This window comes from Verruconis gallopava (genome assembly GCF_000836295.1).
Source record: "Verruconis gallopava strain CBS 43764 unplaced genomic scaffold supercont1.6, whole genome shotgun sequence".
Taxonomy (NCBI): Eukaryota; Fungi; Ascomycota; class Dothideomycetes; order Venturiales; family Sympoventuriaceae; genus Verruconis; species Verruconis gallopava.
The window spans coordinates 180,717-205,928 of NW_015622142.1; the positions used below are offsets into that span (position 1 = coordinate 180,717).

Below are 25,212 nucleotides of genomic sequence, written 5' to 3' on the forward strand. Positions count from 1 at the left end.
ACTGATGCCCGCAAAATCTTGTTGCAGCCCGAACTTGGGTGTCAGCCGCTGCGATGCCGAGAAAATTTTTTCCTTCATATTCTCTCTGACCTTTTTTTAATTCTTCCGCTAACACTTTTCCCCAATCCTCTGCGTGTTTTCGGAATCGTGCATGAGACCCTCGGCTACGAGGAAAGAACGGTTCGTCCGTCGTCATCGTTGCATCTCAGCCTTGGGAGGACCCGTTTCCTTAACTCACTTGCAGGTTTCATGCCGAAGTCGGTTGGGGAATTCACTTCGACATCACCATTCTCGCACTTTATACCGACACGAAAAGCCCTCTGGATCAACAGACACATCCACGGTCGCGCCCGTGAGGCCGCTCGAGCGGAAGTCTGGGTGCGGGCGCTGTTCCCAACTCGCTATAGCATGCTGAGATGCATGTGTGCTACGCATAGTCCATTTATTTCGGCGGCAGCAGGCGTCCATGCACAGCGGAGCAAATTCTTCACTGCATAATTACGACGAGACCCGCGTCATGAACGCGTCGAAGGAAATAAGGATGGCCACTGACTTGCAGGCTCCTTGGAAAGGCTGCTCTCGACAGCAACACGGGCTCCATTCAAAACAACGCAAACTCCGTCGTCACTCAGAAGTGGCAGCGCTCCATTGGCTCCAGCGACCAAGTTCGAGCCCTGACTGGTGCCCCGAGAGCGATCGAGTTTCACGCCAGCAGTTGCGGTGAGCGAGGTCACGATCGAATGAGACGAATGGGAGCCCGACAAGGCCCTACGTTCTCCACTTACGCTGCAGCATCGCGTGAAGGTTAGGGCGTTTCCCGGAAGCTGTGTGCTCAAGCTCTGCCCTGGCCTCCCGGGCGCGCATGAGGCGTGCGTCTTCCTCATCCTGCCGATTAATGGCAGTCATTTTCTCCTCCACCACAACACAGAGAGCTTCACCTTTTTCCTCGTGCGAGCGGTGCTTGTACACGGCTCTGGATTTTCTCTAATTTCGCGCCTCCTTTGTGGTGGTGGCCCGTTCCCTCGATAGGCGACGCCGGTATCGATTGCAGGGGTCGTTGGAGATTGTGAGAGGCTGGCACAAACTTGCTTTCCACGGCTGAGACAAAAAAGCCGACTCGTGATCGCCTCATCCCTCCACCCCCTTCGTCGTATAGCACAAAAGTCTCCCAAGTCACCGTCTACCCCGTGCTCCTTGGTTCCACCGCTGGAGCGAACTCTGATCCGGAAAAGCTTACCTCGCTGTTGTTGCTCGGAAGGCGACAACGCCGTTTTCTTTTCACTCCCTCCTCCCGTGTGAATTGCTAGGCGAAAGACCCGATCTCTTTCTCACTCGTGCAACTGCAGAGCAAAGCAATTCGCCGCCTCTGCACCTGCATTCGTAGCAATCGCATCGCAAGCTTGTCACTCGCTCTCGATCTACATTCCAATGCGCTCGACCTCCACGACTCAGTGTGCTTCGTGTTCCGAATACGACAACCGTCATGGCTGCTATCGTCGCATATCCCGTCGCAAGGCGACACGACTGCGGATTGCGGAGACTAAAGACCCCGCAATCGAGGACTGGGTGGGATGAGTGGCAGACCAACTGGACTGCATCTGCACGTTCCGATCTTGACTTCGGGATTGCCTGTATATACTTGCAGCAGACCATCTTGACAGTTCTGGCTGAGACTTGCAAGTCGAGCTCAATCACAGACGTACGTACCTCGAGTTCTGTCTCCGGGCGACATGTAGAATTGCGCAGCACCTGGAATCGAGACATGTCTCGTAGCTCCGTTGTAAACTTGGCCGTCTAACGTGTTGTACAGACTGCCGACAACGTTGTCTCACCGTTGCAGCCAACGCGCAAGTTCAAAGACTTAAAATCACCCACAGCCCCGTCAATCACCCCCCGATCAACGTCGGACGAAGATTTGAATTGCGATCCACGCTTTGAACACGCTTGCTCAGAATCGCTTGCACAACGCCCGCTCTCGTTGCCCTCGGAAGCACCTGCTGGCTCTCCACAGAAAAGTTCCGGAGCATTCAACACGTCCGATCCATTTCCTTCGCAATTGCCTGACATCGACTTCTCCTCGGTGGACGCTGTCCGTTCCCATGCCAAGAAGAATAAAAAGAAAGGCCAGCCTGCTGCCTTCACCTCCAACAGCAATGAAAAGAATGAAGAAGGCGCTGCAGATGGAAATGCGGACGGTGGCGCGGGCGATGCACCAGGTGGGCAAAGTGGTGGTGGAGGTGGCACAGGTGGTGACGATGGAAATGGAGGCGACAGGGGCGAAGACGGGTGGGATGATTGGAGCGGAACTAAGAACAAGAAGAACAAGAAGAAGAAGAAACAAGACGATGAAGAAGAAGAGGAAAAGCCGAAAGAAGAAAAGGATGCCTGGGCGGGCGTTGGCGGCGAGGATGAGTGGAACTCATGGTCAACCGCGAAGAATAAGAAGAACGATAAAAAGGTCGACGAAGATCCCGCAGCGAGCACGAATGCATGGGCAGACACTACTGGCGGGGGAGAAGACGAAGATTGGGCTGGCTTCACTTCTGGTTCGAAAAAGAAGAAGAACAAGAAGAAGCAGGCCGAAGAACCGAGCAAACCCGCCGAAGAGAGTTTCCACGAGATAAAATTGGACGACGAGCTGGATCTTGGTGCTCCGAAGATCAGTCTTAGCTTCGATGAACCCACTACGGCTAAGAAAGAAGAGTCTGCTGGCTCAGGTGGTTTCGGCTTTGGGGGATGGGGTTCGAGTTGGAGTTTTGGCGGCCTTGGTGGCAAGAAGGAAGAGGACAAAGACAAGAACGGTGAGAAGAGTCCCGGTTCCGGCGGCTTCTGGAGCAAATCTAGTCTCGGCGACTTCAACTTCGGTTTCGGTGCAAGTACTGATGGAAAGTCGTTCGACATAGGGGACTCAAAGAAACCAGCTGATGATGAGGATGATTTTCTCCCCGCTTGGGGTGGCGCAACCACGAAGAAGACAACCGAAAAGAAGCCGAAATTTGGCGGAATTGAAGAGGTTGATGATCCGCCTGCAGAGGCCAAGAAGGAAGATGACACCTGGGGAGGCTGGAGCAAGAAAAATACGAAGAAGGACGCCTCGCACGACTCTTGGTCTGGCTGGGGCAGTAGCACTGCTGCGACCTCCGGCAAAAAGGATACCAAGAAGAAAGCGGACGCTTCATGGGCCGACCTTATGGAGGAAGAAGACGACACGACCGCCTTACCGACTATGAAAGATGACAAAAAAGCCGATGATTCCTGGGGCATGTGGGGTAGCAAAGCTAAAGAGAAGAAGCCTGACGACAACGTCTGGAGCGGCTTCGAGTCAGGCTCCAAGAAAACTGACGCCAAACTCCCCGTCGAAGAAGTCAAAGATGAGGATCTTTCTGTTCTCAAAGGTCTCACCTGCGGGAAAGACGGCAAAATTCTGGACACTGATGGCAATCCCATCGGAGAACTCTACGAAGGTGATGCTACTATGATCTCTAGGCGGCTGTACCTCTGTTCGGAAAAGGGTGAATTCAAGGACAAGAAATTCAAAGTCGTTGGCAAAGCTCGTCTTATTCCAAAGGCGGATCCTACGAAAGAAGCTACCACGAACAACATCTCAGCAGGCACAGATGATGCGGATGCTCCGCCGCTGTCAGCTCTCGAAGGGCTGTGCTGTGATCGCGATGGGACCATCAAGGACTTTAGCGGTAAACTCGTCGGTCAAGTCATCGAGGGCGATGCTGCGGAATTCTGTTCTAAGATGTACTTTTGTGATGGCAATGGCAATATTCTCGACTATAAGAACAAGTCGGTGGGAAAATGTAGAACCGTTGGATCGCAAAAGTCAAACAATGAGACTCAAGACAGTGGCATATGGAGCTGGGGGATGGCTTCGAAATCTTCCAAGGTTCCCCCCCCTCCTAAAGGCTCCGCCAAAGCAGTCAAGAAAGACGACGAGAAAAATGACGACGCTTGGGGATCCTGGAGCTCGAAAGACAAGGAGAAGGAAGAGGAGAAGCCTGCAGGGTCAACTGACTCTGAGTTGCCCCCATTGTCTGTTCTTGAAGATAAGACTGTCGACGCGGACGGCAAAGTCTACGACGATGACAACGTGGCGATCGGAGAATGCATAGAAGGAGAAGTCGCGTTGATTGCACGTCGCAAGTACAAAATCAATGACAAAGGCGAAGTCGTGAGTCGGCTTGGCAAAGTTATAGGTAAATGTGTCACGCTGCCCGTGGAGAAGAAGAAGGAGGAGGAGGAAGAAGAGCATGCAACAGAAGCGCCGGCCGCGGACGTGCCTTCCCCGGAGGAGGTCAAGGAAGACACTGCTACCATAGAGCCACCGCCATTGTCCATTTTGAAGGGCAGGACCATCGAGTCCGATGGCACTATCCTCAGCCCAGACGGAGATGTTATTGGCGAAGTCACTGAAGGAGATCCTGAGCGATTTGTCTCTATTGCCGCCAAGTGCGATGACAAAGGCAACATCCTCAATTCTAAAAAAAAGGCCGTTGGTAAATGCAGAACTCTAGCTCCGCAGCCCGTCCCGGCAGCTGAGTTGCCATCGGAAGGACCTGCTGAGGAAACATCTCCTCCAGAGGATGATGCCAAACCCCATGCTACCCTTGTGGATTTGATGGGTCGCAAGATTGAGACCAACGGGGATGTTTTAGATGATAATCTCAACGTCATTGCCAAGGTTGTTGATGGCAACGCGAAACAGATGGCTAAAAAGGGAGCGATATGCGATGCTGAGGGGAACGTCGTACTTGGTAAAAAAACCCTTGGCAAAGTTGAGCTCTTGGCTCCTCAGATTTCTGAAGAACCTGCTGAGACTGCTGAGCCGGCTGAGACAACGGAGCCGGAGCACCCAGCCCAGGACGAGACGCCTGCTGAAGAAAAGAGTGAGACAACAAATCTGCCTACTCTCGCATCACTTGAAGGACGCTTTGTGGAGACTAACGGTGATGTCCTTGACGATAATGGAAACGTCATCGCTCGCGTTGTGGATGGGAAACCCAAACTAATGGCCAAGAAGAAAGCCACTTGTGATGCAAACGGCAACGTAGTCTTTGGTTTCACAACCATGGGTACCGTTCAGCTAGTTCTGCCTGAAAAGACGGAGGAGGGCGGGTTGGCAGAAGCAGCAGCAGAACCAGAAAACGAAGCCTCTCCTCCGCAGCCGCAACCAGCTCAGGAAGAAGAGCAGCCAACCTTAGCTATTCTTGAAGGCAGGCACATTGAGAAGAACGGCGACATTCTGGGCGACGACGGCCAAGTCATTGGCCGCTTGGTCTCTGGAAACGCGCTGAAGCTGCATAAAGGCAGCGCCAAATGTGATGCTGAGGGTAATGTAATCATGAAAAACAAGGTCCAGAAGGATGCGGCCGTAACGCTTGTTCTTCCTGAGAAACCAGAAGCAGTCGAACCTCCTGTGACTGAAGAAGCTCCAGAGCCCGAGCCGCCAGCAGAGGAACCCAATCCAATGGCCAAACTTAATGGCTTGAAAATTGAAAGGAATGGTGATATTTTTGATGCGGATGGTCACCTTGTTGCGCTTTTGGTTAGCGGTAGTGCATCGAAGTTATTCAAAGCTGGTGCTACTTGTGATGCAGAGGGTAAAGTTTGGTCAAAGGGTAAAGAGGTCAAGGATGCTAAAGTAGAGCTTGTTGAGGTCAAGAAAGAGGATCAAGATCCAGCAGGTGAAGAGCCTCCACCTACAGACAATGCTCAAGTCGAAGAACATCCGATAGAAGAGCCTCCAGTCCAGGAGGTGTCGCCATACGCGAGGCTTGATGGCCGGAAGATGGAGAGGAACGGCGACATTCTCGATGATGATGGCAATGTTCTCGCAACTGTAACCAGCAGCGGTCTTTCAAAACTGTATAAGTCTGGAGCCACCTGCGATGCGAACGGCAAGATTTGGGCGAAGGGCAGAGAGGTGAAAGACGCTACACTGAAGCTAGTTGAATCGGAAAAGCAGGATGAACCTGCCGCTGAAGAAACCAAGCATGAAGAGGTTGCCCCGGAAGAGCCTGCAGCCGAAGAGCCTACACCGGAAGAGCCTGCAGCCATGGAATCAGCAAAGCCGACTTTCAGTAGTGTCGCGGGTAAGATGCTAGACAAATTCGGCGAGATATACGATGACAACAACGTTCTTGTTGCTCGACTTGTCGAAGGGAGCGCGGGAACTTTATTCAAGAAAGGGGCTTGCTGTGACGCCGACGGCAATGTCATAGTCAATGGTAAAAAGCAAAAGAACGCGAGACTCGAGCTTGTTGTTTTTGAAGATACAATACCTGAGCCACCCGCTGAGCCAACGGAAGAAATCGCGGATGAGATCGCTTCACCTGAACATGAAAAGGCGGCTGAACCTGAAGAACGAACACTAGCCAGCCTGGAAGGGCTTGCCATTGATATTTCTGGAGACATCTTCGACAATTACGGTAACCTGGTTGGGAAGCTTGTTGAAGGTTCCGCCACCAAGCTCTACACCAAGTTTGCTGTCTGCACCGCTGATGGAAAGGTCATGGCCGGCGGCAAGGTGGTTAAGAATGCTCGTGTTGAAGTTATTCAATCCGAGAAGCCAGCTGATCCTACACCTGAAACAGGAGCTGAAGAGAAGTTGGAGCCAGCGCCAGAGCCTGAAGCCTCACCTGAGGCTGTGCCTGAGGCACCTTCAATGGCAATCTTAGAGGGAAGATTCATCGAGCCATCCGGCGATATCTTGGACAATAATATGAATGTGATTGCGAGACTTGTCGAGGGAGATGCGAAGAAGCTTGCAAGACAAGCAGCTACATGCGACGCTCAAGGCCAAGTCTGGGCAAAGAAAAAACTTGTTCCAGGCGCAAGAGTAGAACTCGTCGAGCAAGAAAAACCGGCTGAGCCAGACAAACCGGCTGAGCCAGACAAACCGGTTGAGCCAGAGGTCGACGAAGCTGTGTCAGCTTCACCCCAGACAGCTGAAGCAAAAGAGATCACTCTAGCCGATCTCGATGGGCGTGGCTTCGATGGAGAAGGAAATGTGCTTGATGATTCTGGCGTGATCATAGGCAAGCTCGCTGGTGAAACTAAAAAGCTTAAGGCAATTCTCAGCGCAAATGCTACGTGTGACGCGAAGGGTAATGTTTGGGCCAAGGGGAAGAAGGTGCCCAAAGTCAACGTCGAGGTGGTTCAGCCCAAGCCTCCCGCGACACCAGCAGCACCAGCGGCAGAAGACCCTGTCAAAGCAGAAGCGGAGCCAGAAGCGGAGCCAGTAGTCGAGCCGGAAGCCAAGCCAGAAGCCAGCTCCGAATTACCTACTCTAGCATCGCTCGACGGCCGTTTAATTCAGGATAACGGCGACATATTAGACGACAACGGTCAAGTGATCGGAAAACTTGTTGATGGTGTCGATAAGTTGAAGCTTATTGTTAAAAACAAGGGCAAGTGTGATGCTGAGGGCAAAGTCTGGGCAAAAGACAAGATTGTCCCTCGAGCAAGAGTTGAAGTTGTCATTCCGGAGAAACCTACCGCAGAAGAAAAAGACCCGGCCAGAGATTTGATTGATTCGATTGACAATCCTGACGACGCTTGGGGTGACCCATGGGCTGATTCGCTGAGCAAAAAAGACAGCAAGAAGAAGCGTGACTCCGTCGCGGAGTCGAATGCGGACGAAAAAGCGCTCACTCGTGTTAACACAAAGTCATCTAAGGCCTCCAGGGAAGACGACTGGGATGACTGGACTGGGAGCTCTAAAAAGGAAAAGAAGAAGAAGATTGATCCACAGGTGATGGAAGCCGAAGGCATTGATGAGCCTGATGCGGACAAAAAGGACGAAACTCTCGGGTTCGCGTTCACGAACAAGCGAGATAAGAAGACAGCGAAGAAGAAGGGCCTTGTAGAAGCCGTCGACGACTTCAGCACGCCATTGCAGAAAGCTGAAGCAGTTGAAGAGCAGAAGTCATCACAGGAGGATTCTGATTGGGCCTTTGCTTCTAACAGAGTCAAGGCGAAGAAGGCTGCCGAAAAGGCTGGCAAACGAGCGGCTACAAAGGCAATTGAAGATGTCGCACGAGCGCCTTCTCCCCCAGAAGAACAACCTGAAGCCGTGGAAGCCCTTCCAGAAGGGGCAGGGGTTGATGACGACGAGCTTGCTCCAGATGACTCGGCCTCCATATATAAAGAGCCTATCGCTAAGCTTGACAAAAAGAAGGAAGAGAAGCCTAAAGCAAGCAGCATGTGGGGGGGCATCTTTGGTCGTGCTTCGTCTTCCAAAACTCCCACCTTGTCTCAACTTCGCAAAGAGCGTGAGGAGCGCGAAAAGAAAGACAAGGAAGAGAGAGAAAGCAAGGAGCAACAAGATCGTGAGGAACAGGAACGCCTTGAACGCGAGCGTGTTGAAGCCGAGCAAGCCGAGAAGGAGCGTCTGGAAAATGAAGAACGTGAGAAGGCGCTTGAGGAAGCACAAGAGGCGGAGAAGAGCCGCAAGTTGAGTAAAAAGGGGAAGAAGACGGCGGGAAAAGTTAAGACGGAAGAACCTCTTCCGCCTCCGCCACCGCCTCCGCCAGTTCAGATCGAAGAGGCGATGGCCGAACTGGATGAGTCAACGGATCCGTTCGCTGTCTGGGGTGTGAAGCGCAAGGCTGTCAAAGCGACCAATGAAAAGTCGTCGCTTGAGTCAAACGCCAAGAAGGCCCTAGAAGCAGCCGGAGACGAAGTCCTGCCTGTTGTCAATACGAAGTCGTCTGCGGCGACGTCCTCGTCAAAGACGGCTATAAAGTCGTCGTCAAAGCTAAAGACTGGTTCTGTTGCGGAGAGAATCAAGGCGCTTCAGGGTGAGACAAAGTTAAAGGACGAAGATGCACTAGCGCCACCTGTTCCGCCGCCACCTCCAACTGTTCCGCAGGAGGAAGCTATAGACCCGGTCCCAGAAACTTCTTCCAAAAAATCCAAGAAAGTTTCATCTTCCAGCAAATCCGCTAAGACTGTAACCAAGAAAGAACCGGAACCAGAACCGGAACCAGTGCCTGAGCCAGTTCCTGAGCCAGTTACGAAAAGAGCGCCAGGTGGATTCCCGGACTCGGACGACGATTTATTGATTGATCTTGACGAAACGAAACCTCCCACACCACCGCCAGAACCCGAGATGGGTGCCCGAGCTGTTCCAAAATCCTCCAAGAAGGTGAGCTCTAAGGGCACTTCCAGGTCATCCAAATCTGCTACCAAATCCTCAAAATCGAAACCTGTTCAGAAGGTGAACTCCGATTCCGAGACACAAGCAGAGCCCGAGGAGAATGACAAGGCGGTTACGCAAGGTTCAGGTAGCACCACTGCCGTCGATGATCAACAGCCGATTGACGGCAAGCTTCCAACGCCACCACCTGAGCCCGAGAAGCGTAAGGCAGCGTCGCCGACAGCACGAAAGGAGCGACCAAAAGTCGTACGGGGCTCAACCGGCTCAGCATGGGGCTTCTGGGCAACGGCTACACCAAAGGACGCTCGACAAAAGGCCAAAGATGGCACCTCAGCATCCCACAAGAGCACGTCTTCACCGATGATGGTTCGGCCACGAACAGCACGCAGGTCTACTGCCGCTGATCCTGAAAAGTCGGAAACCGAAAGGAATGTGCCATCCAAGCCTACCCCTAAACGGGCCTCGACGTTCTCTATCTTTGGCCCTGCTCCACCCCGTCGCCATTCTACACGAACGACAAAGTCATCTTCGAGGCCGTCGTCAAGGCCACATTCCGTGTCACGACGCGCATCACCAGAGCTGACAGGTGTCAACAACGATGACGAAAACGATGAGATTCCACGAGTTTCTTCGAAAGCCGCGAAATTGATGGGAATGAACCCCAGCGGTGGCGCATCCGCCAGCCGACATGCATCTGCCAAATCAAAGGGTAAGACTCATTGGACTATGCCACATGTGGCTAGACCACCCCCATCCCCGCAAGATCTAAAAGTTGACACGCAGCAACGAACAGGACCTAGAGATCCCTATGATCTCGGCAGCGATGACGATGAGGTGATGCACGATAACGGAGTTGACATCTATGCCGTTGACGCGCCTGCCGCTCCTGCAGGTCATCGAAGGTCGAAACGACGCAGCGCAGCTGATGTTTCAGCCTCGGCGAAAGATGATGAGCCAGCAGCAAATGCGGAGCACAGCCTTGATGGCGCACGTGCCTTGGGGGCTGATCGTCCAGACCAGCCTCCCACTTCACGGAGACAATCGCCAACAAACAGGCATTCAGTATCGCGATCAGTACCTCGAAAACCAGAAGTTGGCGGCATAATGGGTCTTTTCGGCTTGCGACGTAGTAATACCACCAAGGACACCCCAAGAAACTCGGATCCCAGCTTCGTCGGCGGCAGATCAAAGAGGGATGGATACGAGACTGACGCAGGCTACCGCCGTTCGAGCAAACGATCTGCCGATGATCACGACGACGAGAACGCACGTCGCATTCGTAGAGAGAGGCGCAAATCGCGAAGAGAAGCCGACGAAGGCTTCACTACGGACGCCCCCGGCGTCCAAACAGACTACGAAGAAGCTGAACGACGTCGTGCTGAGCGTCGTGCTGCTCGTCGCGCAGAAAGAGAACGCCTTGCGGACGAAGCTCGTGTCTCTGAAGAACGAGAGGCTCGACGACGTGAGCGGGATGCCGCAAAAGAGGCTCGAAGAGCAGCACGCCGTGAGCGTGAAGAGGCACGCATCCAAGAAGAAGTCGAGAAGCGGCGTCGTGCTGAGAAAGAAGAGCGTCGCGCAGCTCGTAAAGCAATGAATGAACGCCTCGAGCAGAGTCGGGCTGAGGAAGAAGCAAGGGCTGCAAGGGAGGAGAGAAGGGCTCGTCGTCGTGCAGAGCGCGAGAAGGAACGAGAGATGAGAGACACAGATGTTGATCGCCCACGTGGAGAAAGACGCAGGTCTTCTTACAAAGATGGTGCTGAAGACGTAAGGCGCTCTTCCCGGCGTGAATCGCGCCGGTTGTCAAAGATCTCTCCCATAGAAGATTATTTTGATTCGCGAAACGGAGATTACCATGCCACAACCCCTTACCTCGGTTCTGGTGGCGATAAGACTTCATCGTGGGTAGACAGTGTCAATAGGGAGCCACCAGCTCCTTTGGCTCCGGAGGACACTGCCACCGTGATTGAACCTCCTCCAGAGGCGGACGAAGCTGAGCATGGTGTTGAAACCGAAGAAGAGGTGCGTCGCCGCATGCATGGACGCCGCGAGAAGCGCCGCGATCGAGACTCCTCTTACCGAGACTCTGGAGAACTTCGTGAGGATCGTGATCGCGAGGAACGTCGTCGTGAGCGCAAGCGCCGTGATCGAGCCGAGCATCGCGAGAGGACATCAGATCCTGGAAATGATAAAGAGAGGCGACGTAGAAGCACCTACTATCCAGATCCTAACAACCAACCATACCCGGAGTATGACGTCCTTGAGCGGCCGCAAGCTCCCAAACGCCAGAGCTGGCTGAAGAAGCTTCCTATCAACAGTCTGTTCTAGAAACTCGTTTGGCTTTTAAAAAAAAGAAGGAAATATTTTTGGAGTATGTTGACTGAGGAATATGAACTGGAGTGTGCACAAAGGCTCTCGCGCTTTTAGCTGCTAATCACTTGAGCGATCGCTGACGAGAGCGTTCTTTGTTTTGGACTTGGAAGAGATACCCCTGCTGTTGACGATTATTGCATATCGGATGAACCGGTTCGGGTCCGTGTCAGCGTGTCTATTGCATGTGTGGGAGTAAATGTGGGAGTAGCATGTAGTCTATCACTTTTCCGTGTAACTTGGGCATGTCAGAGCATGCAAAAGTATACGAACAAAGATACCCCCCTTCCTTTTTACATTTTCGGTAGCACATCGCTCCACCTAGTATAATTTAGTGTTTCATTACCGACGCACCTCCCACATTGTTCATCATATTTTCTCATCCTTGTTTCTACTTGCTCTGGTTCAAGTTATCAAGCTCCTTGGGTCCAAGATATCAAACTAGAATATGAAGAGCCATGTCCAAGTTTGCTATCGGGTTCGTACACAAATTGCTGCTTTCATTCAACGCTTAAATATTTAGTTTGGCGACCAGTGGATATATCTGTGGCGTTAACACGTTGAGGAAGGACGGACAAGTGTAAGCGGAGACGATAGCACGCTTCAGCATCGCAAATGACCCCACAAATGTTATCATCACGAACGCGAATGTGTGGAGCAAGAAACAGTGCAGGATGGAAAAACCGAAAACGGATCAGATGTGATTCAATGCCTAACATGCTTGCGGCCGAAGATGGGCCTGATTCCCTTGGTCTAATCTGACACAAAATGTTCACACACAATTTTTGCCTCGTGCTTTATGTTAGAGCTACGATGGCTTCTGGGCTTAGTGATACCCATTCATCTCCGGCAGCCCGTCCAGTTCGTCCTTGACCTTCCGATACTCATCCTGTGCTTCCCTCTCCCTCCTGCTCACAAAGTTGACCTCGTCTCTCAACCTTTCCAACCGCTTCGGTACGGCGGCATCTTCCGCAATCTGTGCATTCAGCGAAGTGTTAAGGCTGATCCTCGTCTTTTCAAGCGCCTCTGCCGTCTCGGCGATCTTGTTCCGCAGCATTTTGGCCCGGTTTTGATAGCCGCCCTGCACTTTGGCCAGCTTCTTCTCCAGCTCGTTACCCTTTTCTGCGGTCGTCGTGATGGCATCTTCAAGCTTATCGAACGTCTCAATCATCATTTGATGCTCGTCAATCTCATCTTCGTAATAGCCGTCTAGACCCGGAACTTTGCGTGCTTCATGCAGCTCTGTCCACGCTGACGTGAAAGCTTCCTTCTCTCTATGCGCGTCGTGCGAGGAAAGTTCGAGAGCGACTAGCTCGCGAGCCCTACGCATGTCCTCGTCTTCGTACACACGAAGAGGTCGTAAAGCTCCCGTAACACGCGAACCGCCGAATTTGGCGGCATCATTCGCAATTAGCAGGGCGGACTCCATTGCGACTTCTCTCTCGACAACGTCAGATATACTCTCGGCACCCCTGATGAGCGCGTCTATATCAATAGCTATAGGACGAGGAAGTCTCCGCTGAACGACTTGAGTCTGTCGCTTGAACTCTGCAAGCTCAGCTGCATCGCGTAATAGCTTGTTGCGCGCGTCACGAACAGAAGCATCTTCGCTCAGATCTGACTGAACTTTGCCCTCTTCGAGTCGCTCTTCAGGCATTTCCAGCTCGTATTCTATGGCTTTGGGCTTCGGCAGGGCAGCAAGTTTCGCAAGAAGACTGTTGCGCATGTTCTGCTGCTGCTGCCGGGCCTCCTTGGGGGTTTGGGGTATTGCAACCACTCCGCTCTGCTTATTCAGACTAAAGGTGTCTCTAGGAGTCCGTAGGGGCGTCGCACCAGGTGCCCTGGCTGGAGTGGCGCCAACACCATTCGCTTGTCGCAAAGGTGTAGCCATCGGATTGGGTGTAACAATTGGCTGCTGCACTGCTCCACCCATCGTTGTCGACTCCGGCACCTCACCACCAAGAATAGCCGACTGGGCGTCTCTTAGCGCTCGAATATTACGGATCTCGTTGGCAATTTTATCCTCTTCTGGGGCGGCCATCGGCGTTCGGATGGGTGTCGCCGCGGGCATGGTACTGTAATTGCCAACCAATCCCTTCGTTGCTTCGTTGTCTCCCATCGTGGCAACACGGTTCGCTCGATCGCCGGTCATGCCCATCTTCACAACCTCTTCGAGCTCACCCTCGCTGATTTGAGGAGCAGGTAAGTTTAACGGCCTCCTCATGCTGCTGCGCTCCGCTTCCCTGAGTTTCTGCGCCTTTGCCGCGTTCATGGCTGCGGTAGAAATTGACGGACCATCATTCTTCTGCATTTTCTTCCGCTTTCTGTCATCTCCTTCGTCCTGTTGGTCGCCTTTTCGCTTGTTCGCCAACTGCTGCTTTTTAGGATCAAAGGTTGCCCTTTCTCGTTCGTTGCGTTCGTCCTCTTCAGTCACATCATAAAACCCACGTGGTACATTATGCTGGAATGGCACATCGGCATTGTAATCCATCTCGCCTTTCTTCGTCGTTCGAATCTTGATGTTGATGCCAGACATCTTGAGCTCACGGCGCTTCTGGAGCTGCGCAACCCGTCGCGACTCTTCAAGCATTCGTTCACGCGCTTTGCGCTTTGCTTTCTTGCCCTGCGTGTTGGCCAGGCGTGCTCTTGCCTCGCTGAGCATCTCCTTCTCCTCCTCGTCCATGTCTACCGCATCCAACTTCGGCGCTGCAAATTCTGGATACAGTTCTGTGGGCAGCCTGCTCGGATCTTCCTTCGGCGCAGAAGCATCGCCGGATACGTCGCCGGTGAGTCCCAGTTCACCCTCCTCGCGTTTTTCGGCCTCATCGAGAAGCTGTTGGTACCTCGCGATGCACTGTTGAGCTGAGCGACCGATGATGCTCGAGATGGTCCTGAAGCTGCTAGGAAGAACCTTGACGAGATGCAACAGCTTCTCGTCTTCATCCTTGGACCACTCCGTCTTCTTGACATCGGGGGATAGATAGTTCTCCCACCTGGACTTGCACTGCTTCGCAGACTTTCTGGCGAGGAGAGATGACACACGAGCCCATTGGTTGAGGCCATACTTGCTGATGCTCGCGGTCAGGATGGCGTCCTCGACGTTGGTCCATATCGCAGCGCTCGCAGGCATGGTGGCGATGATGCGTCTTGTAAACTTTGACGAGGATGCCAGACTGAGAATCTCGAAGTTTAAAGGTTGGAGAATCGTTCTGCGCTAAACCAAGAATGGAAGTCGCGCGTCTGGATCCGCAATCTGGATCACGTGCTCAGCCTCAGCCTTGCTCTCTTGATATTTTCTACGTCGTAGCTGTATCGTAAGTACGTTTTGTTTAAAGAAAAGAAAAGGAAAAAGAAAGTGAATCAAGCTATATATGGCATTCAAATATGCACAAGCAGTCTGGCAATTTAAGTTCTCTATCCTCGTGTGGCGGAAGGAACTGAGAAACTCTCCCATACTCTAACTGTCAAAGCAACGAACGTAACCCAGGTCAGGGTCGGTGTTTGAACACTTCACCGTTGGCGAGAAAGCTCGAAATGCCCGGAGCACACATAATCGTGGGGCTCGGGGGATTATTTCAGCGTTGCCAGTCCTTGACCCGAATCCAGCACCCAATGCCGTAATACTGCCGGTTCGCTTAAGCAGGTGACGCCATAAAAAGCTAGATTTGGCGCAATCCTAAGCTTTCTGTGTTATAAATCTCCTCACGACGTTCCGTCTGCGTTCAGTGCCCAGAGAACGGTTTGTTCCTGTCGTACGTCAGGAAGAGTGCCGTGAGCACTCGGCTATCAAAGCACGATGAGCAGTGTCGTCATCTTGGGAGCTGTCTCGATAACAGTCGGCGTCAAGGAGCTCCGGAAGCGCAGACGGAACCGCAAAGCAGCGAAGTCGTCATCTCTTGGGCATTGGCTGGCGGCGCTGGGTCTCGGTCGAAGACACGGTAACGACTCTCTTATTTAACTCCCTTGGCATTATCATCATACCCTCCACCCTCCTCTCCTCCCCAAATCCCCAGATAGTTCCCGGCGTGCAGCGCGGTGGGGGTCCACGAACAAAACGATCATAATGTTGGCGCACAGTATCTGACCAGCGCGGCTGCGTCGTGCGCAAGCAGGTAATCTCAGCGGCGACACACTGGCCCCGAGAGACCCCGTGCAATCTACGCGGCTCGAGGAAGACGAAGAGGGGGAACGAGAATGGTGGGAATCGGCATCACCGCCACCTTATCAACAGCACGACGCAACGCACGCGTGGCGATCTAGCCGTCCGCAAGACAACGAGCCGAGCCTTAGGCCGCGCTGACCAAAGACGGGCGCGCGCGTCCAGCTCCAGCGTGTTCCTGGGCCCCGTCCGCGCAGGAAGAGAGAGCGCAGGAGTCACAGAAGAGCGCAGCCAGCCCCAACGTCACCATCCAAAAAAAAAAAAAAAAAAAAAAAAAAGCTAGGGAGCGCGCAAGTCCTTAGACGTCCGCTCCCGAACCCCGCCGCAACGTGCCTTGGGAGGGTTTCAACGTTGGACCGCTGTGAAGAAATGCGACTTCCCAGCTGCGAAGCGGTGGGGAGGCCACCGCTGAGCGTCTCCAACAAAAGCTCCAGGGGGAGGAGGGGGAGTAAACAATAAAAAAAACCTGCCCCGATGCCCGTGTCACGCCCCGGGCTCCCGTCCGGCTGGGGCGAAGTGGACATCATCCGGTTCCCTCTCTTCCTGCGACCCGGCCCAAAGGTGTCAAACAGCCTGGCGGCGGTCGAGTTTGATCAGCGCGGAAACCCAGGTCTTGGGGAAGGGGATACAATCCCCAGCCCACTACCATCCCCACCCCATCCCCTTTCTTCCTCCTCCCACAAGCCAAGGGAGGGTTGCTCGTCGACGACAAAAAAGGGCGTCGGTTCGGCCACCACAGTCCTCCTTTTCCCTCCCCTGGAAAACTGGGCCGGTGACAACGCCCGCTGGGCTCTTCTCGTGACGGATTTGGCGACTTGAGAGCATGGCGCTCTCGGCAACAGCCTGACGGAGTCCCGATCTGGGCTCGGCAACGACCGAGACAGATGGCATAGCCTGCGCTTGCTGCTTCGGGCACTTCTGCCGTTGGGTAAATGCTGGATCAGGCAATTTTTCGTCTCTTGCCTACTGGGATCTTTGGGGTTCGGAGTATTAGGGCATCGAGAGAGGGCTGCAAGATGTCATCGGGCATGGGAGTCTCGGGGGCGATCAAGGTTTAATTTAGAGTTCTGTAGGGTAAAACTACGACATCTGGTGTGTGTGTGTGTGTGATGATTGGGTGCTACAGTTGACGAGGTCTTCTTGAAAGAGTATTGCATTTGGGGTATGTGATTCCTCACAGCCAGCGCCATATGTTTTGCACGACCGTGGCTTCTGTTCCGTTACGAGTACGCTACAAAGTGAAACTTGTGTTGTTGAAAGATTCTCGATATAAAAGTCCTCCGTCTTCACCCTACGACTTGCGAATCCGCGCGCTCTAGAGACGACCAGCTTGCCCTCCAAAAGTAGAAAACAAGAAGATGAAAAACGATTGGCCATGCCTGCTAGTCCTACAGAATTATCCCACTCTAGCATGAGAGAACATTGTTGTGGCAGAAAACCTGCGGCTGTGAGTTAGCTGCCATACTTTGCCGAGAAAGCCCGCCCCCCGACAGCATCTCCTCTACCCATCATCCATGTGCAACAACCACCGAGGATTGAACCGAGTGCATCACCAGCCAATGGCCCAGCTGCGCATGGCCATGTCACAGATACGCTGGATTGGATGATTGGTGCCTCTGTAACCCGCCTCATCTGCGATGAACTTGTGTGCGATGTACACCTTGTTGATGGAAGAGCTCTCACCGCCTTGCTCCGGATGCATAGCGTGCGGGAACCCTGCGACCCGCCAGCCAATGTGTCTTGTGACCATCAGGGAGTAGAAGACGTCTCGGTTCTCACGACCGTTCAGCATGCTGCGGCATTGCACCAGAAACTTGTCCATTTCGGATGCTGATGAGGGCACGTCGCTGCGTCGTGCCAGGAACTTGGACAAGGCGGTCCAAAACATCAGGTCCTCCGTCTTTTCGCGAGACCAGCTCTGCTCCCAGACCGTTGGCTTCAGGTTCTGCTCGGGAACCAGCCGGTTCGTAAGAAGGCACTCCAGTACCTCTAGGCGACCATGGGGAGTTTCCAAGTCAATCTGAGGTTCGGGATGATCTGGTTTGCACAGGCAGAGCAAGTTCCACACAGCTCTTGCCTCCGTTGCTCTGCAACGATATTCCGCATCTGCGCCATTCTGAGCGCTGAGACGGGTGAAGTGTTGGAGCAGCTCTGCTATCTCCACACATAGCGATCGCATTGAAAGTAGTTTGGCTAGGCCAGACGACGAGAACCAGTCCGTCTCGAGCAGTCGATCGAAGCCAGGGGCCAGATCTTTGCGATAGTAATTTTGCACCTCGCCCAACATGGTCTCATCGAGCAAGCCGTCGCTAGATATGTCGTACGGGCCATACTGTCCAACTTGGAAGAGGTCCGAGATGCTCAGTTGCCGCGCTGTCGGTCGTTGTCAGTCCGACGCGTAATGGAAAGAAGGTCGGCATGATAGCGTACAAGGGAGAGAATCAGTGGCCAACAAGACCCATCTTGGCTATGTTGAAGCCATCCTTTGATCACTGCCTTCTCCCGCGCTCGTGGTGGCACCATGAACAGTGTCAAGGGATTACGCTTCGCGATCTTCCGTACCTGGCTTCAATTTTGCGACGTCCATTGTGGGCGGCGCGGATATATTACTTTGGTCGTAAGGTTTACGCTCGGCGATAGGCGAGCTCGCCAAGGCCGGATCGATTGCTGGGCTGCCTTCGAGCAATGGATTCGGTTGCTTGGGTGATGGAGCGGAGACGTTTTGAGGGTTCTGCGGGAAAGTCGAGCTTGACTGTTGAGAGGGATACGTTGCTTGTGCGGGCGAGTACGGTGCAGCGCCTGACGTTGCGGTTGACGGGGTGGGGGATGCCGAGGACGTCGTGCCTCCAGGCGCAGGCTGTAACGCCTGAGGCCCACTCTGCTGCTTGAATATCGGGTCGTAGCCTAGGCACTCTCGCTTGCTCTTTTGGCAATTGCGACACACGGGATGTTGTTCGTCGCACTGTACACAGACGGAGGTGTTAGCACGCGGTGCACGACAGCAAAACAAAATAAGCGAAAGAAAGAAGATTTGTAGAAGTTGAGGAGTGTTTCCTGGGGGAGGTGTTTTTTTTTGGGAGGTGGAGCGAGGTGTGCAGAAGTCACGCTCCCTCTCGCTTCCGCGATCGTCTCTGTGCCTGCGCCAACCGAACAGAAGCGAGCCAAACCAGAAGAAAATCGGCCGCACCCGTCGCTAGTCTATGCGCAATGGTGAAGAGCATGTACTGACCTTGATCCTACGTTTTCGACACGTCAAGCACCCGGTTTTTGTTCGTCTCTTGATCTCCTTCTTACCCCGGCTGCCGGGTATTGCAGTGCCTTGAGGAATGGGTGCGTAACGTGCGTACTGCATCGCGTGGCCTGGGTGAGGCATGCCTGGCGGCGGGTGCCCGTAATAGTGAGCCATTGGCGGCATCCCGCGTCCCATGTGTGGCCCAGCCGTGTGCGGTAGGAGCTGGTGCGGTGGAGGAGGCAGATGCTGACCGTCGATGCTTCGCAGAGGCGGCAGGCTCACCGAAGGCAACGCCGCGTTCGAGGACGCGGGCGAATGTCGAAAGGGCTCGGCGGGGTTCCCATGGGGAGAAGGATAAGCGTACGAAGGCTGCATGTGCGGCGATGGGTACGGCTGAGGAGACGGGTATGGACCGGATCGTGCTCGAATGTGGGATGCGCTGTGCTCAGTGGCCATTCCGGCGTCGCCCCCGTCGCCGAAACGAAGGTGCATCCAGCGACGGCGAGATGGGAGACGACGGCGTGACCGCTACGCGACGGAAATGAGCTCTGCTGCCGGTCTGCACTCCAGAGCACAGTGTAGACGCCCCTGCAAACGCGACAATGACTGGCGCGCTTGCGTACGGGACGGACGGTGCGCGTAATGATTGCTCACGAGGTGAAGAGGAAGGAAGCGAACGAAGGGTGTCGCGAAAAGGTGCAGTGGGGATCCCTCGTTCAAGAAGTATACCTCGAGTCGAGTCGGGTGGTCAGCGAGGGCGCAGGCACGGATTTGTAGGGCAATGCCCGAATGATGGTGCTCTGAAGGAGTTTTGGAGGGTTTTTTTTTGTGATGGGGATGGTCACCCAGCCCACGCGCGACAGCTGCAAGTGGCCTCGGCAGCACTGAGAGGGAAGAGAGCTGGCGACGAGCGGTGCGAGCCGTGCACGGCGACGGGCTTGGAATCAGGAATGAATGGAGGGCACAGAGCTGGAGAGGCCCATTTGGAAGTCAGCAGCAGCCCTTTCGGCAACGGCGTGATGGTAGATGGGGCTTGAATTTACCATGTGCTGGGAAGCATTCACCGACCAAGATCAGAAGCACGGGGAAGGGAGAAAGAGTTAAGGTGCAGGAGGGAGTTCGCTAGGGAACAACCGCTGTGTGCAGTTGGGCCAGCCATGCCTGTGGCCTGGTACCTGGGCCGCTTAGCTGGAACTGAACGGGTCCTTGCTGACCTTCCCTAAGCGGCGGCCTTTTGCTGCCACCAGTCGGCTGCCGCCATCCAGCGGGCCAAAGCCAACCGCCCACAAAACCCACAAACCACACGCCAATCCTCCGACACCTCACGCCCCCCTCTCCCCTCCTCCCTCTCAGACCCTCTGACCCTCTGGTTCTTGTGGCCCCCCCCCCCCTTCGTCCCTCTCCCCTCCTCCAACCCAAAACGATGCGCGGGTCGCTGTTCATGTGTGGCGCCTGTCAACCGGCCTTTCCCAAACTCGGGCTCGTTCCAGAAGGCCTGGGCCTAATCGCCCACGGCTTACGCCTTCGATTGCCTGCACGTTCGTGTAGTCGACCATCGGCGACGTCGTCCGTTCGCACGCGCTGCTCCCCAGGCCGACCTTTGCCGACGACTGACATGCAGAAATGACACCGGCCTGTCGAGGGGGCCGATGATTACACGCTGGCCCTCTCGACGCCAGACGTGCACCGCACACAGGAAAGAAGAAAACTATAAACCTTTACCCGAGAGATCGGGCTATGCGGAAAGAATGGTCAGCCCGGCTTCGGTTCATGCACCCAAAACTTAAGCGAGAGAAGCCAGTCGATCCTCGCGAGTCTACTCGCACAAGGGCACCACGGTCCCCGTGTGGGGGAAATTGGACTGCTGGTCTTTGACAGCTTCTTGCTTGCCGCAGTGCGGCTTTTGTGTCATCGTTACGGTCCTGTCTTTGCGAAGATCGCAACCTGACCCGAGTCATACCCGCCCTCCAGACGAAGACCTGCGTGGCATTTCGCACGGAAGAATTTGCTCCTGCACTGAAGCTCCGCCGCGTTCAACTTCTGTCTCTGGGCCCGTGGATCGAGATGCTCCCTGCCACGTGATCCATTTGCGTCCAAGTCGAGTCACTATCAGCGCCATGCACGCACACGCACACACGTCGTGCAGCTCTGCTTTTGAGTGCAAGAAAGCAAGAGAAGTCTGTGTCTGATAAGAGGCCATCGTTGCACTACCCGCTTTGATTCTACGTCATACCCTCTTGTCGAAAATCCTGCACTTCGCAATTGTCTTTGATCATCGCCGTCTGTATCATCGTCTACGTCTGCGCCATCCTTGTCTCACTGAGCCGCAAGAAAATAGGTAAATGATGAAAAGAAACAGGCGAGACAGATCGCTCTCTACCTGCCTGGACATCCGGGTCAGGCCTTTTGCCGCTTGTATCCTTCCCGCAGTCGTCTGTTCTCGCCCGGATCCTCTATCTGTCTAATGCCCAAAGAACTCTCAGCCCAAAACGCCACACCTCAAAACGCCAGGGGAAAATGAGCAAATAGAGAAAAATAAAAAAACAACGCCATGCAACAGGCTTCGAAGCGTCGCAGCTAACCACCAGTGTCCATGCAAGAGAAATAAAAAAAATTCTTGCCATTGCCAACCATTTTCGTCGGTCCTGCTGCGCCGTGCCTGTGCCAGTTTTCCTTTTGGATTCCCCCTCCCAAATTTTTGCTCAACTTGGATCGTCTTGTTTTATTGTCATTTGCCTTTTCTTACCTGTAATCCCGGTTTGCCCTCCTCACAGCATGTCCATCTGCTCAGGCACGATGTTGTTGAGCCTGCCTTTCTCGAGCACCGCACGAACGTTGCCAATGTTCCATTCTTCCATGGCGGTCTGGGTCTGTGAAAACGAATCAGTCATCGTTCTGTATCGGGCGTGCAAGCCGAAAGAGGCTCTCACCTCGACCGTCCAGGTTCCCATATGCGGCAAAAGCATAACATGAGGATTTGCGACAAGCCCCGGTTCAATCTTCGGTTCCGCCTCGTACACGTCGAGGCCGCAAGACCAGACTTTACCGCTGTCCAGCGCCTTGACAAGGGCTGTCTCATCTATCACGGCACCACGGGCCGTGTTGACGATGACCACGCCCGTTTTCATTTTCTCAAATTCCTTGGTCGAGATGATATGTCGAGTGTGTTGCTGTTCATGTTTGCCCTAGTTAAGAGAGATACTCATGCTTGCGGGGGGGTGGGAGAGGAGGGGTGATTTTAAAAACGAAACGTATAAATGTGCTCGACTCACATTGAGTGGCAAGTTCAGACTCAGCACGTCGCTGGTGCTGAGGAGCTCGTCGAAACTAACGTACTTTGCACCTCCCGACATCTCCTCGCTCAGCTTCGACCGGTTGTGGTACTGCACCTTCATCCCGAAAGCCTCTGCCTTCCTCTTGAGATTTCGCCCTATGCCTCCCATACCTAATATACCAAGCACCTTGCCTTCCGGATCATGCCCTAGCGGTGGAGGTGGATGCCCTCTCCATTTGCCATCCCGTAATGCTTGCATCGACGAGTTGAAGCCCCTCAGTGCCCCAAGGATGAGGAAGATGTTGGTGTCCGCAGTGCAGTCGTCCACAATCTTCGGCACATTCGACACTCGAATGCCCCTTTTCGTGCACTCGGCAACATCAATCTGGTCGTAGCCAGCACCTTGTTTCTTCAATCAGCATGTTCAGCGTACGCGAAGATCTCTCTGCGCGAGCAGAGAGGAAAAAAGAGAGAAAGAGAGAGAGAGAGAAGGGGAGGGTGGGGGGGGGTGGGTTTGGAGGAGATCCCTACCGTTGTGGCATATAAATTTCACGCTGTCCGGTAGCAACGGTACCAGCTCCTCGTCAAACCGTCCAGTTATATCATAGCTATTGAACGTCCGATACACGACCAGCACGCCGTCAAACTTGCCGCTCCTGCACTCGTCCAGAAACTCGTCGCGGGTTTTGGCTTCGGGCTCCACCAAGTCGGCGAGCTTCGACAAGGCCGTCCATGAATCTTTCGCGCTGTCGGTTGGAGTGAGCACGGTGAGACTCTTGCATGCTTCATCTTGGACGGACGGGGTGACCGCCGCCCGTCGAATAAATGGCGGGCAACCTACTGCTCAATCTCGCCGAGTAGCAGCGCCTTTGGCTTCCCCATCACCATCGCTGCCAATGATCCAGCTGAAAAACGTGACCAGGACGGGAGGTGCAGAGGCGTCGACGAAGGGGAGGTTCGTGCCTTGTTCCCTCGTCTTTCAAATCTTTTGCTCTGCTTTCTTTCGTTCTACCAAACAAGTGATGGGTTCGAACCCGGGTCTTCCTTTCAAAAAACAAAGCAAGGCGTGAAAACTGAAAATAAGCAAGAAAAAAAAAGGGAACGTTCTAACGCTGAGCCGATCTGGATTATCGGTCTGCCCAGTTCGAGCACGCCCCGCGTCTTATCCGAATATATCGAACAAAGCACGTTTGTTTTCCGATTGACGACGGTGTGCAAGTGGGGCACCTGGAGCACGACGACACGGAAGCTTCTCAGAAGAATCGGTCAGAGTGTAGAGCCGCACATCATCGAGAAACTAAGAAGCGGGAGGGGAGCGGACGGGAAGGGGAGAGAAAAAAAAACGAAAAGTAGGCGTCGGCAAGAAGACCTTGTGGAAATATATAATAATGAGTACGTTTAGGTCGTGCTGGGCACTATCAGGCACGAAAAAGCACGGCCTGGCAATGCACAAACCGGAAGGCTGAGAAGATGGTCTTATGTAGCACAGTCCTTATCTTCATATCTCTTCATCCAACCAACAAACCACACCAACGATCGTCTGGCGTTCGGGAGTTGGAACGCGGTCTGTCTGCCTTCTTTGCACAAGAAACGACCAGCGTGCGCCCCTCCCCCCCCCTCCCCCTTCACACCTTTGACCGCTTTAGCCAGCGACAAAGAAGGGACGCACCCCGGCTCGCCGATTGTTCATTTGCTAGCCAGGCTCTGGAGATGCTTCTTTAGCCTTTGGGCCAACGTGCAGTTGCTGGGGACCCAGCGGTACGGGTCCGTCTGGTATTCTGGTACGTGCGTGGGCTGCTGCATCAATTCTGCGACGAGAAAGGGAAAAAAAAAAGAACACAATGGCTCCACGGTCGCCGGCCGGGTGCTTGCACGCCATTCAACTGGCTGGAGGGGCTTTGAAGACTTGGAGATCAGGTAGAAAAAGATTCGAAATATATCCCCAAATTTTTTTGGCGTCTCCGTTGCGGAAATGCAAAGGAGAGGAGGAAAAAAAAAAGGACTGGACTACTGGCCCGTCTCGGATGTTGTCAGATACGTTAGACACGCAGAATCATGACAGTACGTGGGCGGAAGCTTCAAAATGCAATGCAATGTGCCCTTTCTTCTCACTCGTTCCATTTTCAACCCCCCTCCTGTTACTTTTGATCAGCCTTCTCGCAAGGCTGTCTTCGCCCAAAAAAAAAAAAGAAAAAAAAAAAGAACCGCCGCGGCACTCAGTTTGTCGCCCACTCTTTTTTTTGGCGGGCGGCGAAAGCGCGTTAAAGAACCGGTAGGTGCCCACCGCTCACGCACTCCGGATCCTACACGTCAGGCAGTAAAGTGGGACGACTTCCCCAGGCCCCAAAGCGAAAATCGCCCTCCGCCCCCCTTCCGCAAAGCTGGGAGGCTGCAAAAAAAAACCCCCCGCTGGCTCTCCACTGATAGACATTGCCAACACAGTCGTTGCATGGCTGGAAACAAGGCCTCGCTCCCGGAATCAACCGCGTCATGTTGGATCCACCTGAAGCGTACCTGAGCGCTGTGCTTCCGAAAGCGGATGCATGGCTTATATCGTGCCTCGAAGATGGCTGTTCCCAAAGGACCCAATTCCCCGTTTTCTAATGTTGCTTGCCTGCGGCGCGGAGCGCTGCACGAAGAGAAAGAGAAAGTTGGACTTTTTTTTTCCCCCTCTCCCTCCAAAGGCAGAGAGAGAAGACTAGCATCCGTCCTTCTCAGGCCGGAGCCGCTTCTCAATCGCGTTTTCTTACGTTGGTAAAGGTTTCTTCCTCGCACCTCTTCTCATCCTGGCCCTTCCCTTCTACCTCGTCGTGGACCTCGCCGTCAGGAGCGGAGTACGAGGTGGAAGGGCCAGGGCGGTTCGGAGCGAGAGGCGAGTCTGACAACGCCTCACCCGACGGTTTTCTTGACGTGCAGTTCAAAGGGTTTTGACTGACGATGATGAGATCCTTCCACGCGCGGCCTCCGGGCCGGGCGAGCAGGGCCGTCCCTACCGCAGCGCCAATCAAAAG

The 25,212-nt window shown here is 53.9% G+C and overlaps 5 protein-coding genes across 8 annotated transcripts; 2 read left to right on the top strand and 3 right to left on the bottom strand.

Moving 5' to 3' along the window:
• The first annotated feature begins 1,009 nt into the window (after positions 1-1,009).
• On the top strand, positions 1,010-11,882 carry PV09_02352. 3 transcript variants are annotated; one of them, XM_016355375.1, is made up of 4 exons: positions 1,010-1,699; positions 1,811-2,801; positions 2,904-9,878; positions 9,963-11,882. In XM_016355375.1, exons 1-4 carry the CDS (start codon positions 1,484-1,486, stop codon positions 11,492-11,494), a joined length of 9,714 nt encoding a protein of 3,237 aa, XP_016216511.1. In that variant the 5' UTR covers positions 1,010-1,483; the 3' UTR covers positions 11,495-11,882. The 3 variants fall into 3 exon arrangements, with proteins under 3 accessions (XP_016216511.1, XP_016216510.1, XP_016216509.1); XM_016355374.1 differs by having other exon boundaries at positions 1,811-9,878; XM_016355373.1 differs by having other exon boundaries at positions 1,811-11,882.
• A 329-nt stretch (positions 11,883-12,211) lies between these two features.
• On the bottom strand, positions 12,212-14,697 carry PV09_02353 (uncharacterized protein). Its single transcript, XM_016355376.1, has one exon. The coding sequence runs from the start codon at positions 14,664-14,666 to the stop codon at positions 12,363-12,365; it is 2,304 nt and encodes a 767-aa protein (XP_016216512.1). The 5' UTR covers positions 14,667-14,697; the 3' UTR covers positions 12,212-12,362.
• A 1,253-nt stretch (positions 14,698-15,950) lies between these two features.
• On the top strand, positions 15,951-16,997 carry PV09_02354 (uncharacterized protein). Its single transcript, XM_016355377.1, has one exon. It carries the CDS (start codon positions 16,170-16,172, stop codon positions 16,512-16,514), a length of 345 nt encoding a protein of 114 aa, XP_016216513.1. The 5' UTR covers positions 15,951-16,169; the 3' UTR covers positions 16,515-16,997.
• On the bottom strand, positions 16,831-19,935 carry PV09_02355 (uncharacterized protein). Its single transcript, XM_016355378.1, has 3 exons — positions 18,925-19,935; positions 18,258-18,657; positions 16,831-18,068 (listed from the first exon to the last, which is right to left on the bottom strand). The coding sequence occupies exons 1-3, from the start codon at positions 19,417-19,419 to the stop codon at positions 17,245-17,247; spliced, it is 1,719 nt and encodes a 572-aa protein (XP_016216514.1). The 5' UTR covers positions 19,420-19,935; the 3' UTR covers positions 16,831-17,244.
• Positions 19,936-21,118: 1,183 nt separating this feature from the next.
• Positions 21,119-23,555, bottom strand: PV09_02356. 2 transcript variants are annotated; one of them, XM_016355379.1, is made up of 5 exons: positions 23,043-23,555; positions 22,733-22,947; positions 22,200-22,603; positions 21,858-22,097; positions 21,119-21,797 (listed from the first exon to the last, which is right to left on the bottom strand). In XM_016355379.1, the coding sequence occupies exons 1-5, from the start codon at positions 23,087-23,089 to the stop codon at positions 21,696-21,698; spliced, it is 1,008 nt and encodes a 335-aa protein (XP_016216515.1). In that variant the 5' UTR covers positions 23,090-23,555; the 3' UTR covers positions 21,119-21,695. The 2 variants fall into 2 exon arrangements, with proteins under 2 accessions (XP_016216515.1, XP_016216516.1); XM_016355380.1 differs by having other exon boundaries at positions 21,858-22,603.
• Between the last annotated feature and the right edge of the window lie 1,657 nt (positions 23,556-25,212).

Bases quoted from the DNA above. Each gene is read 5' to 3' on its own strand.
- PV09_02356 (XM_016355379.1), bottom strand. From the start codon at position 23,089: ATGGTGATGGGGAAGCCAAAGGCGCTGCTACTCGGCGAGATTGAGCA. The intron at 22,948-23,042 runs GTAGGTTGCCCG...TCCAACCGACAG, and splicing joins CTACTCGGCGAGATTGAGCA to CGCGAAAGATTCATGGACGG. The intron at 22,098-22,199 runs GTGAGTCGAGCA...AAACATGAACAG, and splicing joins GTCTGAACTTGCCACTCAAT to CAACACACTCGACATATCAT.
- PV09_02354 (XM_016355377.1), top strand. From the start codon at position 16,170: ATGCCCGTGTCACGCCCCGGGCTCCCGTCCGGCTGGGGCGAAGTGGAC.
- PV09_02352 (XM_016355373.1), top strand. From the start codon at position 1,484: ATGGCTGCTATCGTCGCATATCCCGTCGCAAGGCGACACGACTGCGGA. The intron at 1,700-1,810 runs GTACGTACCTCG...CGTGTTGTACAG, and splicing joins AGTCGAGCTCAATCACAGAC to ACTGCCGACAACGTTGTCTC.
- PV09_02353 (XM_016355376.1), bottom strand. From the start codon at position 14,666: ATGCCTGCGAGCGCTGCGATATGGACCAACGTCGAGGACGCCATCCTG.
- PV09_02355 (XM_016355378.1), bottom strand. From the start codon at position 19,419: ATGCACCTTCGTTTCGGCGACGGGGGCGACGCCGGAATGGCCACTGAG. The intron at 18,658-18,924 runs GTCAGTACATGC...GTCTGTGTACAG, and splicing joins GTCGAAAACGTAGGATCAAG to TGCGACGAACAACATCCCGT. The intron at 18,069-18,257 runs GTACGGAAGATC...AACGACCGACAG, and splicing joins CGTCGCAAAATTGAAGCCAG to CGCGGCAACTGAGCATCTCG.